General features: G+C 42.2%; 1 protein-coding gene across 2 annotated transcripts in view; it reads left to right on the plus strand.

Annotated features, from left to right (window-relative positions):
• The window catches only part of TUT7 (terminal uridylyl transferase 7), a 1,097,449-nt gene extending 1,086,265 nt beyond the window's left edge, over window positions 1-11,184 (plus strand). For both annotated transcript variants that reach the window (XM_069228237.1, XM_069228248.1), the window contains exon 28: window positions 10,062-11,184. In XM_069228237.1, the coding sequence (XP_069084338.1) occupies window positions 10,062-10,129 (68 nt within the window). In that variant the 3' untranslated portion in view covers window positions 10,130-11,184. The remainder of the gene's footprint in view (window positions 1-10,061) is intronic.
• Window positions 11,185-13,754: the final 2,570 nt, after the last annotated feature.

Below are 13,754 nucleotides of genomic sequence, written 5' to 3' on the forward strand. Positions count from 1 at the left end.
TTTCTCCACTATGGTTGATCAGACCGACTACAATTGGCTTCCTATTCATTCCGATACAAGGGAGTCAAAATATAAAATTTCCAAAAAGATCTAATAGAGGGTAACCTTGAGGGTACTATACGATCACTCCACTGCCAGATTGCTTTCCGGGTAGCTTCCCGGATTACCCTAACCATATCATTTATGGGACGGATAGCCGTCTCTGAAATGATGATGCTCCCCGCTTGCTTTAACACTTTGAGAGTCTCAGAATCATAAGCGCTGTTAAAACTTGTAGGGAATTACACACATTACTGACTGAACTGATATGGGGCACGGTCTGGCGTTGTATTACTCTAACCAAGCTGAAGTTCCCCACTAATGGAAGTGGCTTTGGGGCTCCCGACTTTCGTAGTTATTATGCTTCACAGTTGCAGTGGCCCACATGTTGGCCGGCTACTTGCCATCTTGCTGAGAAGGGTTTCATGGTACAACAAGTACATCCGATGCATTAACTAGTACTCCAGCCCCCCCCCCCCCCCCCCCCTTGTAGAGGTTCCTCATGTGAGTGGGGCTGACTATGCCAGCCAGTATGTTTGAAGAGGGAGTCCTTTCTGACTTCCAGATCTTGGCAGAGTGATCTCGCTGGCTGAGGAGTGGATTCCTCACATATGGAGGATGTTATGTCCTGAAAACAGGTTGGCAGATGGCACACATGGAGCACCACACCCATGCTGTGCTCCAAACAATCCCCTCAATAGGTCATCGGAGACGATTGTTCATTTGGATTTACAGATGGTTAGGGGACTTGCAGAAGTGATGCTTCTACCTCTCTGATAATCCTGAGAAACTGATGCTTAACATGTTTTAGTGACAAGGAATGGCGGTCTGTGCTAGAATACCCTGCTAAGGTCACCCATAATGACTGATTTAAACTTGTTCAAGTCCATATCATTTACCAGAGCCTCCCTCATGCGACTGAAGCTTTATAGACTCCATCCCTCCGTCTCCCTAGGGTATCCTAGATCATTAGTTCCCAACCTGTGGTCCAGGGACCCCTGGGTGTCCGCAAAGCCTCCTCAGGGGCTCTGCTTGGAAAATTAAATAATAATAATAACAAATTAATTAAGTGTTTATAAAAAAGTGGCTAAGTGTAGAATTGAAAATGTTAAAAACGTACTGTAAATGTCAAGGAATTTGAAATTGGAGGGTAAAAATTAAATTAGTATCTTCAGATTCGTGAGAGTGGTGCAGGTGCATCAAACAGAATATAGTATAGACCATGTGTGGCTCCAATTGAATTTAGAAAAACTCCAACCTTCCTATTAAAATTAAATGTTTTATTTTCTTTATTTATATTTGGTTGCACATTAAATAAAATGTTATTTGTGTATGTGTTTGATGATTGCTTGTTTCTGTATTTTTTGTGCATTGTTTTGCATTTCAAATCATCAACAATGTTTACGCTGAATCCCTAGCTTTCAGTGAAGACTCAGTAGGGGGTCCCCGGGTTCCAGTAATGATTCACTGGGGATCCCTGGGTTCCAGTAATGATAAAGTGGTGGCCCACATAAGTCAAAAAAATTGGGAACCACTGTCCTAGATGCCATGTTAAGCCAGCAGACCTGATGCATCAGCAGACCTCCATATGCGCTGGGGTTGTGTGATGCTACAACCTTTTTGGACTGAGATGCTAGCCAGACTTACAGGCGCTACAGAGAGAGCGAATCCTGATAGTCTATGTTCCATCCTATTAGGGATATATCCACAATCAAAGAAGGCTACATTGACCAATTGTTTCTAAGAGATGAATTTCATACTAGCTAGTAGAGCAATTAGTAAATGTTGAAAATCATCGCCCCCCCTCTCACTATACTATCTTGGTTCACTGAGTTGCAACACTGAGCACCTGCTGAGAGCACTTCCTTATGCTGGGAACAGAACCAGAACCTTAGGCACGTCCTGATTGTGGCCCTTTGGAATGTACTCGTGCATGAACATCAGGTGTTTTTTTCGAAAGATGACAGGGCCCCTTGAGCCAATTACTCTCCCCTGTCAACACCAATTCTTTCCCACTCTGCCCTGCCCCTCTAACACCCTCCCCCCCCCCCCCCCCCCCCCCCCCAATACCTTTGGTTTACTCAACCGTACCCGGCTCCTCCCAGGTAAACCTGATATGTTAACCTTCTCCCACAAAGTGGATTGCTGATAACCCTATTTAGCTAGTCTGATGTAGGCATTTCTTAACCTTTACTGCAAATTCCCCCCACTGATTTCGTAGTCATCCATATGCAGCCCCCCTTACTGTTTGGTGTTTGCATCTTAAAGCAATTGACAGCTATTTGACTATCTACAGTGTCGCCTATTATTTTGGGTTTCCTTTAATGCTGTATACGTTTCTGTATTATTTGAGAACTCAAACCTTAAAACAATAAAGTTGATTTTTTTTTTTTAATTGTACTTTTCCTTCATCAGTTCCTGAATGTGGATGAGACAGTTTGACACCTCTTGGTCATTTTCTTATACAGGGAGTGCAGAATTATTAGGCAAATGAGTATTTTGACCACATCATCCTCTTTATGCATGTTGTCTTACTCCAAGCTGTATAGGCTCGAAAGCCTACTACCAATTAAGCATATTAGGTGATGTGCATCTCTGTAATGAGAAGGGGTGTGGTCTAATGACATCAACACCCTATATCAGGTGTGCATAATTATTAGGCAACTTCCTTTCCTTTGGCAAAATGGGTCAAAAGAAGGACTTGACAGGCTCAGAAAAGTCCAAAATAGTGAGATATCTTGCAGAGGGATGCAGCACTCTTAAAATTGCAAAGCTTCTGAAGCGTGATCATCGAACAATCAAGCGTTTCATTCAAAATAGTCAACAGGGTCGCAAGAAGCGTGTGGAAAAACCAAGGCGCAAAATAACTGCCCATGAACTGAGAAAAGTCAAGCGTGCAGCTGCCACGATGCCACTTGCCACCAGTTTGGCCATATTTCAGAGCTGCAACATCACTGGAGTGCCCAAAAGCACAAGGTGTGCAATACTCAGAGACATGGCCAAGGTAAGAAAGGCTGAAAGACGACCACCACTGAACAAGACACACAAGCTGAAACGTCAAGACTGGGCCAAGAAATATCTCAAGACTGATTTTTCTAAGGTTTTATGGACTGATGAAATGAGAGTGAGTCTTGATGGGCCAGATGGATGGGCCCGTGGCTGGATTGGTAAAGGGCAGAGAGCTCCAGTCCGACTCAGACGACAGCAAGGTGGAGGTGGAGTACTGGTTTGGGCTGGTATCATCAAAGATGAACTTGTGGGGCCTTTTCGGGTTGATGATGGAGTCAAGCTCAACTCCCAGTCCTACTGCCAGTTCCTGGAAGACACCTTCTTCAAGCAGTGGTACAGGAAGAAGTCTGCATCCTTCAAGAAAAACATGATTTTCATGCAGGACAATGCTCCATCACACGCGTCCAAGTACTCCACAGCGTGGCTGGCAAGAAAGGGTATAAAAGAAGGAAATCTAATGACATGGCCTCCTTGTTCACCTGATCTGAACCCCATTGAGAACCTGTGGTCCATCATCAAATGTGAGATTTACAAGGAGGGAAAACAGTACACCTCTCTGAACAGTGTCTGGGAGGCTGTGGTTGCTGCTGCACGCAATGTTGATGGTGAACAGATCAAAACACTGACAGAATCCATGGATGGCAGGCTTTTGAGTGTCCTTGCAAAGAAAGGTGGCTATATTGGTCACTGATTTGTTTTTGTTTTTGAATGTCAGAAATGTATATTTGTGAATGTTGAGATGTTATATTGGTTTCACTGGTAATAATAAATAATTGAAATGGGTATATATTTTTTTTTGTTAAGTTGCCTAATAATTATGCACAGTGATAGTCACCTGCACACACAGATATCCCCCTAACATAGCTAAAACTAAAAACAAACTAAAAACTACTTCCAAAAATATTCAGCTTTGATATTAATGAGTTTTTTGGGTTCATTGAGAACATGGTTGTTGTTCAATAATAAAATTAATCCTCAAAAATACAACTTGCCTAATAATTCTGCACTCCCTGTATGTACATTCTTAAAAACAAGTCTGTGCTGTTGACAAGGAAATAATCATCTATATGCTTTATAATAATTACAAATACTAGCATTGACCCCTTGTATTCAGGACTGCTCTTCCAAACAACAGTATTTTGATCAAACTTTTCATTGTAAAGAATTATAATAAACGTTGATAGCCACAAGGCCTGCCTTTTCTGCAATTTTGAGAATTGCGTTAGTCTGACAAAAATGTAAGCTATCGAACCTTCTCTTGCTGCTATGTTTTAAGTTGCCCTCTTAACAATAATAAGATCATAGGGATCAACGAACACATTATTTACTTCTCATGCAACAAACTATCACTTCGGTCTAGCCGCTCAAATTTGGAACTTTATATTTTTTTACTTCTGCTTCATAGGACAAGAGTGTCCTTGAAACAAACATGCACCAACATGTATAACGATGTAGAAAGTTTTTTTTACATAATCTTTTTAATCGGCATATTTAATCAAAATTGTTTAATTATTACCTACACCTGAACCCTTAATTTTCACATTGCCAAAACAAAGTTTACAAAATTTCTTAGGGAAGTGAAACAAAACCGTATTGCCAGCAAAACCTGCAACTCGCATTACATAAAACTGCCCTATTGTCCATTCCTTTAGCTATAAGAAAATTATGAGGGAGTAGTCATAGATGAGGGCTGTAGGAAAGTAGGATCCTTCTGACATGGTTTTTTGCCTGGTGTCAGTGTGTTTTGATGTAGTACACTGGGATCCTACTAATCAGGGCCCCAGTGTCAGTGTTCTCTCCCCTAAATTTCACTACTATATGGTACTTATGTACCCAGGGCACTGGTACACCAGGGGTCCCCCATGGGCTGCAGAATGTCTTATGCCACCCATGGGAGCCCATGCAAACTGCGTATACAGGCCTGCCATTGCAGCCTGTGTGAAATGGTGCATGCACCTTTTACCCCAGATATAAGGTTTACCTTATATGGCGGTCACTACACTTTGACCCTGTAAGTCACCCCTAAGGTAGGCCCTTCAGCCCAAAGGCAGGGTAAATTTTTCTAAGTGTGAGGGTACCCCTGCGTGCTCAGAGGTACCCCTCCAAACCCAGACTCATTTTTCTGGGCTTTGTAAGTGCAGGGAAGCCATTTTAAGGTATGTAGTGGACACTGGTCATCATGAGATGTCGAACTACATAATGGCTTCACCAAACCTAGCCATGTTTAGTATCAAACATGTTGGAATCATGCAACTGCACCGTTTCCAGTGTTAGTTGCATGATACCATGTACTTTAGGGATTTCTTAAATAATATCCATGTCTTCCTGTGCAGCCTTGCAGGATCTGCCTGCAAGCCAGTGCTGCTGCTGACCCTAGACACTGTTCTGCCCTCCTGCTGCTCAGCTGAACTCAGGCAGGGAAAGGTAGAACAAATAATTTCCTGTAGAGGAGTGGTGTTATCACCTCTCCTTTAGAAATAGATGTCTCTGGGCAAGGGTGTGGTTACTCCGCTCCTAAGTGCCACCAGACCACTTTTAAGGGCACATTTGGTGCCCTCCTTGCAAAACTAATTTTCTCCAGTGCAGGAGCCCCCAGCCCCTCCTCTGGTGCCAAAACTCACAAAGAACAGGGGAGTGACCACCCCTCTATCCAGTTCCCCCCTCAGGGAAGTGGCCAGAGCTCTGCCAGGTGGCCACTTGATTCTGCCATCTTGGAAATAAGATGAGCAGAGGCCCCTGGGAGCATCTGACTGGTCAGTCCAGCAGAGTAGCGTCCCCTTCCTCCCCCGTTAGGTGGGTCACTGAGGAAGTTGTCCCACCCCCTTCCTGGGTTACTTAAGGGCTCCCCTCAGGGTGGGGACCCTAGATTTGTCTGTAGGACTCTTCTTCAAGACACTTCTGTGACCTGGACACCGGATTCTGCTGCTGGACTTTGCCGGGAACCAAGGCAAGACTGCAACTGGTAGGAGGGCTCCTCCTGCCACTTTGCCCCGAGCATTGCAAGGCTCTGCAACTTCGTGGCCCAGCATCCTCCAGAGTCACAAGGATTCTGCCTGCACTAAGGACATCCTGGATGAATCTCCCTTGGAGGGAAGGAGTCACTCGTCTGCAACCGCAGGCACCACAACGTTGACGACCGATTTGTGGATCTTGTAGACTTCTCAAGGCTCATTAGAGGTGGTGGTTCTGTAGCTCTTCAGAGGTCTGGCCTATCTTCTTTGCAACTGAGAAGTTGGTAGTCCCTCATTGGAACTGCTGGAACCGCATCCCTGTGCACTGCGTCTGTTTGTCGCTACCAAGGCTTGTTGGCTCTTCAGTCTGGAGACGTCCAAGCTCCAAGAAGCCCCAGCCTCAAACATCACACAGCTCCATGACGGAGGTTCTCCCTGCAACGTGGGCATCCATCTTCTTTGTGCTGCTGAGGCCTCCTCGAAATCTTTTGTGCCTACTGCCAGAGGGCCCTCCTGAGGTCTCCATCGATTTCTGTTGACTCTCCTTCTTGCTGGGGGCTGACCCTGACTTACCTGAAAAGGTTGAGTCCCTTGGACCTTTGCTGGTCCCTTCTTCTGCAGCTCTGCTTGCATCTCCTCCCTTACATTTGCCAAGGCTTGCTGATGGTCCTGCTGGCCACTGACCACTCTGCAATTCGATGACCGGAGTGGGACAGCTCATGGACAACTCCAGGGATCTATCTGCATTACCTGGATGCTGCAGCTGCATCTCTGACAACCGTCCAACAGGAAAGCATCTACAAGAAGGATGGGCATTGCCCTCCTGCACACCCTAGGCATCTCAGGGTGGTCTGGACTCTGTCCCATCTTTCCACAGGTCCTCCTTGTCCGGAATCCATGCCTGGGTTCCACCGACCTGGTCCACAGGTCACGACAGCAGCTGGACAGATGAGGTCCCCATTGACTTTAACAGGAGGTTCTGACACAACTACCCCCCTATGCACCTGAGCTCCCTAGGGTAGGTACTTCACTTCTCTGGGTGTCCACGGGTGGGAGCACTCTTGAACCTTCCTTGTCCCAACAGGTTTCCTCTCGGTTCTCTGGGATTGGCCCTGAAACACAAAAACTCGAACTGCTGCGACTTCCCCAAGTTATCCCATGAACACCAGACCCGGGGTAACCTCTCTGCACACAGGCGCTTGGGGAATCCTTACTACTTAAGTCTGGTGTTTTAGTACTTTGATGGACGGAATGCTGAACATTGTCAAACATTCACCCCCAGTACAGTGATCTGGGCCTAAATCCATCGTTTTTTTGCTGCCCATGCCATTCCAGTTTGGACCCAGCCATATGCAAATCAGTCTTGACCCTGCTCCCCATGGGAACAGTCCAGCCCGAACTGCTAGGCCAGGTCTTCCCTGGACTGGAAACAAGCATCCTGGGACCGGTTTCGGGGTTTCACCCCTCATCAGCCAGGCTAGCTTGAATCCAGTGGCATGGGAAGCACGGGACCCACGTCTGGGCAGACCCTTCCCACTTAGGGCGACAAAGCAAAAACAACAAGTTATGGACGGAATGCTGAACATTGTCAAACATTCACCCCCAGTACAGTGATCTGGGCCTAAATCCATCGTTTTTTTGCTGCCCATGCCATTCCAGTTTGGACCCAGCCATATGCAAATCAGTCTTGACCCTGCTCCCCATGGGAACAGTCCAGCCCGAACTGCTAGGCCAGGTCTTCCCTGGACTGGAAACAAGCATCCTGGGGCCGGTTTCGGGGTTTCACCCCTCCTCAGCCAGGCTAGCTTGAATCCAGTGGCATGGGAAGCACGGGACCCACGTCTGGGCATACCCTTCCCACTTAGGGCGACAAAGCAAAAACAACAAGTGATGGACGGAATGCTGAACATTGTCAAACATTCACCCCCAGTACAGTAATCTGGGCCTAAATCCATCGTTTTTTTGCTGCCCATGCCATTCCAGTTTGGACCCAGCCATATGCAAATCAGTCTTGACCCTGCTCCCCATGGGAACAGTCCAGCCCGAACTGCTAGGCCAGGTCTTCCCTGGACTGGAAACAAGCATCCTGGGACCGGTTTCGGGGTTTCACCCCTCATTAGCCAGGCTAGCTTGAATCCAGTGGCATGGGAAGCACGGGACCCACGTCTGGGCATAACCTTCCCACTAAGTACTGCCCCAGCCCCTAAGATTCTCGGCTGTCAGTCTTGGTTAGTTGTGCTGTTCTCATCCCTTTTTTTTTTTTTAGTATATGGTTTGCCCAGCCCACCCCACCCCACCCCCATAGGGGCCAGTGTTATTTTATGCTTTTACCTACCTGTCTTGAAGTATATTGTTGTGTGTTCATATCTCCTGTTATGAGATAAACCAAAGTTAGTTTAGTGCCTGTGTTTTAACAAATGATACATTATTTTTCTAACTCTGGTGTGGTTCTTTCTTGTGTGAACATTACTGACTGACCTTTGTGGTATTTGCAATTGCTTTACACCCTCTCCAATAAGCCGTAGCTGCTCTTAACAGCTACCTAATAAGAGCTTTGGTTATTAGGAACCACTTATACTATCACTAAGGGTTGCCTTGACTCAGTAAGGGGTGCGTCACCTATAGGTGTACACCATATACTGAGCTAGCCTCCTACAAGGACATACTATTGCACTCAGTGCTCATTTTCAAAATGTATTCTTTTGCTCAATTGCAAGAAACTCTATGTGAGCTTATTGTGAGCTTATATTGGTTTCTTCAAAATAATCCTTCAAATTCACTGCGTTTGGACCCCTTCTCCACACTCTAAGTCACCAGGATCAAAATGGACTCTATTTGTGGCACAGTGAAAATATCTATGATCCTTATCCAAGATGCACAGCATTGGTCTCCATTCACATTGCTCCCTTTGTTTTCTTCATATAAAGCTAGATAGATAGATTGAAGTTTGGAATTTGTTTTTTTCCATACAGTGTTAAATTACTTTTTAATGCCACTAAGTATTCCAGAAATATTCTGGCCGAATATGCACCCTCACTTTTACCACCAGTTTATTTTTCATCTTTTTTTAATAAACGCACTTTGGTTGTTGCAAGATGAGGAGGTTCTTTGGTTGCAGGTGGGCTGGAACTGCTAGTTTCCAGGCGAGGTTATTCTTTTGGAGGTGCTTAAACTGTACTGGGAGTGACCTTCTTACTCAGTTTTGCAGGATTTCTTTGCCTAACTCAGAACATTTGAGTACAGATATGATCAGATGTCACATGTTTTGCTTCGATCACCCATGCTGATGTGCTTTCAAAGGTGTGCCTAAGCAACTATTTGCATTTTGGAGAGTCCGAAGGTTAAGCAATGGTTGTCATTGATTACGATGGAGTAATTCTAATTTTTGCTCCTCTGTCATGTTGTTCACGCATTGTGAGTCCTCATCTGAATGTTGCTTCTGGTGCAACCTTGAATAGTTGGTCCTTTATTTTAAACAATAGACTGAGCAACATTCTCATTTTTTTTTAAACAAAAAATTGACTGAGTCCACCAAATTCTGGTGTTAGTTCTACTTTGATGTATTGTAAATAATTCCATTGAAAAACACACTAGCAATGCGTTTATTTCAGTTAAATTAAAGGTACAGAAAACAGTTAGTCTTTGAAATATTAACATGTACGTCCTCAATACGCAATCTACCCATTTATCTTGCCACACTTTCTGTAGTATGCCTCAAACATTGAGTTCATATTTCCAATATCCTTTCACTCGAATCAGCATTATGTATTTGTTAACGCAATCGTCTAAGAGCCACCAAAAAACATTTTATAAAAAATATTTGTTTTGTTTGAAATCACTGTTGCTTCAGACTTCAGAACTCCTCTGTAGAAATATGATTTCCTGCTAAGTGTGTGAAATCTGAAACCTTCCAGAAGTGAATATATTGCATTTATAATACCCTGTGTGCTCTAAAAATGTTCCTGTTATTCATCACATATGATTCATGACTACTGAATGTGCTAATAGATTGAGCTCAGTGTTAAAGGTAATTTAAAATCCTTCATATTTTTCTTTCTTCAGGAAGCCTTGCCAATAAATTTATGGCTCAAGGAAAAGCATCACAAAGAAAGACACCACAGGAACCATGAGGCACTTAAGCATCTCAAAAGCATGCAGACCGTCCACACACATATATATATGTAGCTATATATGTACTTTGAAAACTGGGTTACGTTGGAGAAGCATTTGGGTACGCAGTACAGCAGCAGTGAACATTCTTAGAATTTTGTTAATTGATAGTATTATTTTTTATTTAAATTTGATGGAAATAAGAAATGAATTTTAATGCAGTTCTTCTAATGGAAAGACCTGCTCTTAATGTATTATTTCAACTTTTTAATAGAAAACCACAATGTTTGTATTTGTTTACTAGGTAAAACGTGTAGATAATGGACAGGTGCTTGTAAAATAAAATAAAACTTTTTAAAGTTTTAATAGGTTACCTGTCGTTTCAAAGTGCACTAAACGGTGCCTTGCAAGCCAAATATAATAGATTCATATTTTCCCCTTCAGGAGTATATTTTTGAAGGGTAAATGATATTTATTAATGTTAATTGTTTACTGAATGCTTTTGCGAAAGTGCTGAAATGTTTGTGGGCTGCTACTGCTGTATTTCATCATTTTATTAACTGTGGAAGATCTGATGACCTGCTCATCAGTTAACTTTTATGTAAAGCATATGTGGACAAGATATGTTCTCGAAACTATTCCTTTATCCTACTCAAACCGCAACTTGCTTAATTTAATTGTTTAAGAATTTGTCAAGTTGTGTTGTCCTTGTGCACAACAGAAACAGGAAATATAGTGTAATGCGGGTGAATACAGTTTCTTGCTGCTGAGAATATCTTTTCCACAGTCTGGATTAAAGCAGCAGGGAATATATATTTTAGTTTTTTATAACCTGAGAAAGAGTTGCAAGATGTTTTGTCAACTTTAAAATTCACTTCTACTTTTCTATAATGTGAAGCAAAATCTATCAAGTCAAGAACTTCAATCTAATTTATCTTCTTGAGAGAATTGATTTCCTTTTTCATTTGTTGCCATGGTGCCATCATATCACATTGAGCTTATTTTAAATCTTGACATTCAAAAATAAGCTACTATTCATGGCTTGGGAATAAAAAGATCCGTGCTTTATCTTATACTTACGTGCACTGTGTGAGTCTTTCTGAAACAGTAAAATTATTGGTGCCCAGAGTGTATTTGTATCTGTTTTATGTACTTTTAAAAAGGTAAAAAGAAGCTGTTGTGTAGTTTTGAGAAACCTTTATAACAAGTGCATGTTTCTGTACATTTGCTCATTCTCATCAGTGCTCTCTTTTTTACTGGAGGCATTTGCTCTCATTTATTTCAATAACCCATAACCGTATCCCCCAAATACTCAAGTTGAAAGAGAAGTTGTTATTCATACATCCTTGCTGTTTCTGTATCAGTATGGCTGCCACCATGTTGAATATTTCACATGCTGTATGTGAGAAAAAACAACTGTAAACAAAAGTTCTAAAGATCGGCTAATGACCTCCCCAGATATGCTGCACGTCTGCAGCCAAACGTCTTTACATTTAGCAGAATGACTACTTTAGTTTGACCTTTTCACTGTCAATATTGTTTCACTGGCCTACCATGTAAAATTAACTTTTTTTCTAAATTCTGTAAAGTGTTTGACAGCCACTGTTATGGAAGTGTGTGATTTCTCAACCTGATGGACTCTTTCCACCTCCCTCCCCTGAAAAGAAAACCTTAAAATAATATTGTTTATGGGAGGATTTCCTTTTCACCTTTTGTTATGAACTGCCTTTTTAAACATATGGGGGAGAGACGGAAAATATGTTAGATTTTCAGTTTAAGGCTTTCCTTGCCTGTTTGGGCGATTTTACCAGGAAATCTCCCTCCTATAATTTGCCATGTTAATTTCCTACTGGTTAGAGTGGTTCCTTCTGCACATCTCTTTAGAGCTTTTATGTGCTGTGCCCCAAAGTTCACTGATTTTGCCTGGATTTTTTAACATCTACCTCTGACTCCTGCTAAAGATCATTGCTGACTACAACTTCTTATAACCTTGGCCACTCACAATTCCATACCTGTCATCAGCAAGCAGAACTGATGCAAATGATGTAATATAATCTGCGTCTTGACCTTCAAATCGCAAGTAAACGTAAGTTTCTTGAAACTAAATTATGCATCTCACATAAATGACTTCACCCATGACTTTTCTAATACGTTATAAGGTAGTACTGTTTCCACTCAAAATATCATGGCACTTGACATTTTGTGGATATGATGCCATGTTTTGGGAATAAAATTGCACTTTGTGGCGTTTGGCAGTTTGTGGTGAAGCAACAGCATCTCTTGGACATTGAGTTCACTTCTTCATATACTATGTTATGTTTTCTCCATAAAATTTCTGTGTGGACAACTGTTGGCTTTTAGAGGAACTGCAGTCTTTCGCCTTTGTATTTTTAGTTCATAAATAGGCTGGCTGTCATTGGTACAGTTGCATTTATATGTAATCTTTGTGAGAACATTTCTTGTCTTTTAGTGAAATGTCAACCTTTTATCTCTGTTTATCTCTGTACGGACATCTTTTAACTGTCACTAAAACTCCACTCTTTTGTTTGCATGTAGTCTCTATAAAGACATCTGGGACCATCTCAGAGACACACAGAGCAAACCTATGTTATATTTATCTTTTTGTGTTATATGGAATGGAGCAAACCAATTTTACCCTACTCAAAATTACAGAAGGACTTGTGCAGGAGGATGCAAAGGACAGAATGGACTGTAGAACCACTACTGAACATACGTTATACACTTTAATAAAAAAAATATGAAGTTGTTTTTTTGTTTTTCATACTTAAATATTAAAAATGGAACAAACTGATGTTTCTTCAAATATAGTCCCCTCTTTTACATTTGTGAAGTAGAGAAAATGCATTGTGTTCACATTTATGTAAAAGAGAAAATGAAATGTTTGTGCTACCTCAGCTGCACTATAAATAGCATTTGTTCCATACCCTACTACACAATACCACCTTAGTTGCAGTATAAATAGCACTTGTTCTAGATCCCACTAACCAAACAACAGAACTGTGTGAATAGGTTTTCACTGTAATTTTGCGGCAATGTAAATTTTCTGCAGTGCGACCCCAGTCTGTGGAACTTTAGGCATTCTTCTTCATGCAGTCTCTAGGATGACATTTGTAGGCTGATGATTAACATCAGTTGATAGTGACTGGAACCATGTTTTGTCTCTGTTTAATGTCATATCTGATGCCCTGATGTGACTTCTGGAGCAGTTAACTGGTGAGTTTTGATTGTGTTGCTTTCCATAATTGAATCCATAATGTTCATTTGTCATAGGTTTTTCAAGAAGGGAATACGTTTTGTTTTGTTTAAAAAAAAAAAAATTTGCTTAGTATGCTAGTAAAGAACTTTAAAAACAGTTCAACATAGTTTTTCAGTTCCAAGTCCTCTTACCTATAGTACCTGCAGAGCACTGGGAATGATCTTCAGGTACTGGGAATAGGAATTGGGCTTTCTCCAGGACAGGTGCCCACTGCCATGTTTGTTAAGCCATCTGGAAGACACTCCAGAAAGACATGGGATCATTTTGGGGGTAGATACACACTTTAGCCAGCCACAAGGTCTCCTGGGCTTCAGGCTATGGTGCTGTTTTAAAATGTGGATGAAGTTCGCAGTGACAGTTTCTGACAA

This window comes from Pleurodeles waltl, chromosome 1_1 (assembly GCF_031143425.1).
Source record: "Pleurodeles waltl isolate 20211129_DDA chromosome 1_1, aPleWal1.hap1.20221129, whole genome shotgun sequence".
Lineage (NCBI taxonomy): Eukaryota > Metazoa > Chordata > Amphibia > Caudata > Salamandridae > Pleurodeles > Pleurodeles waltl.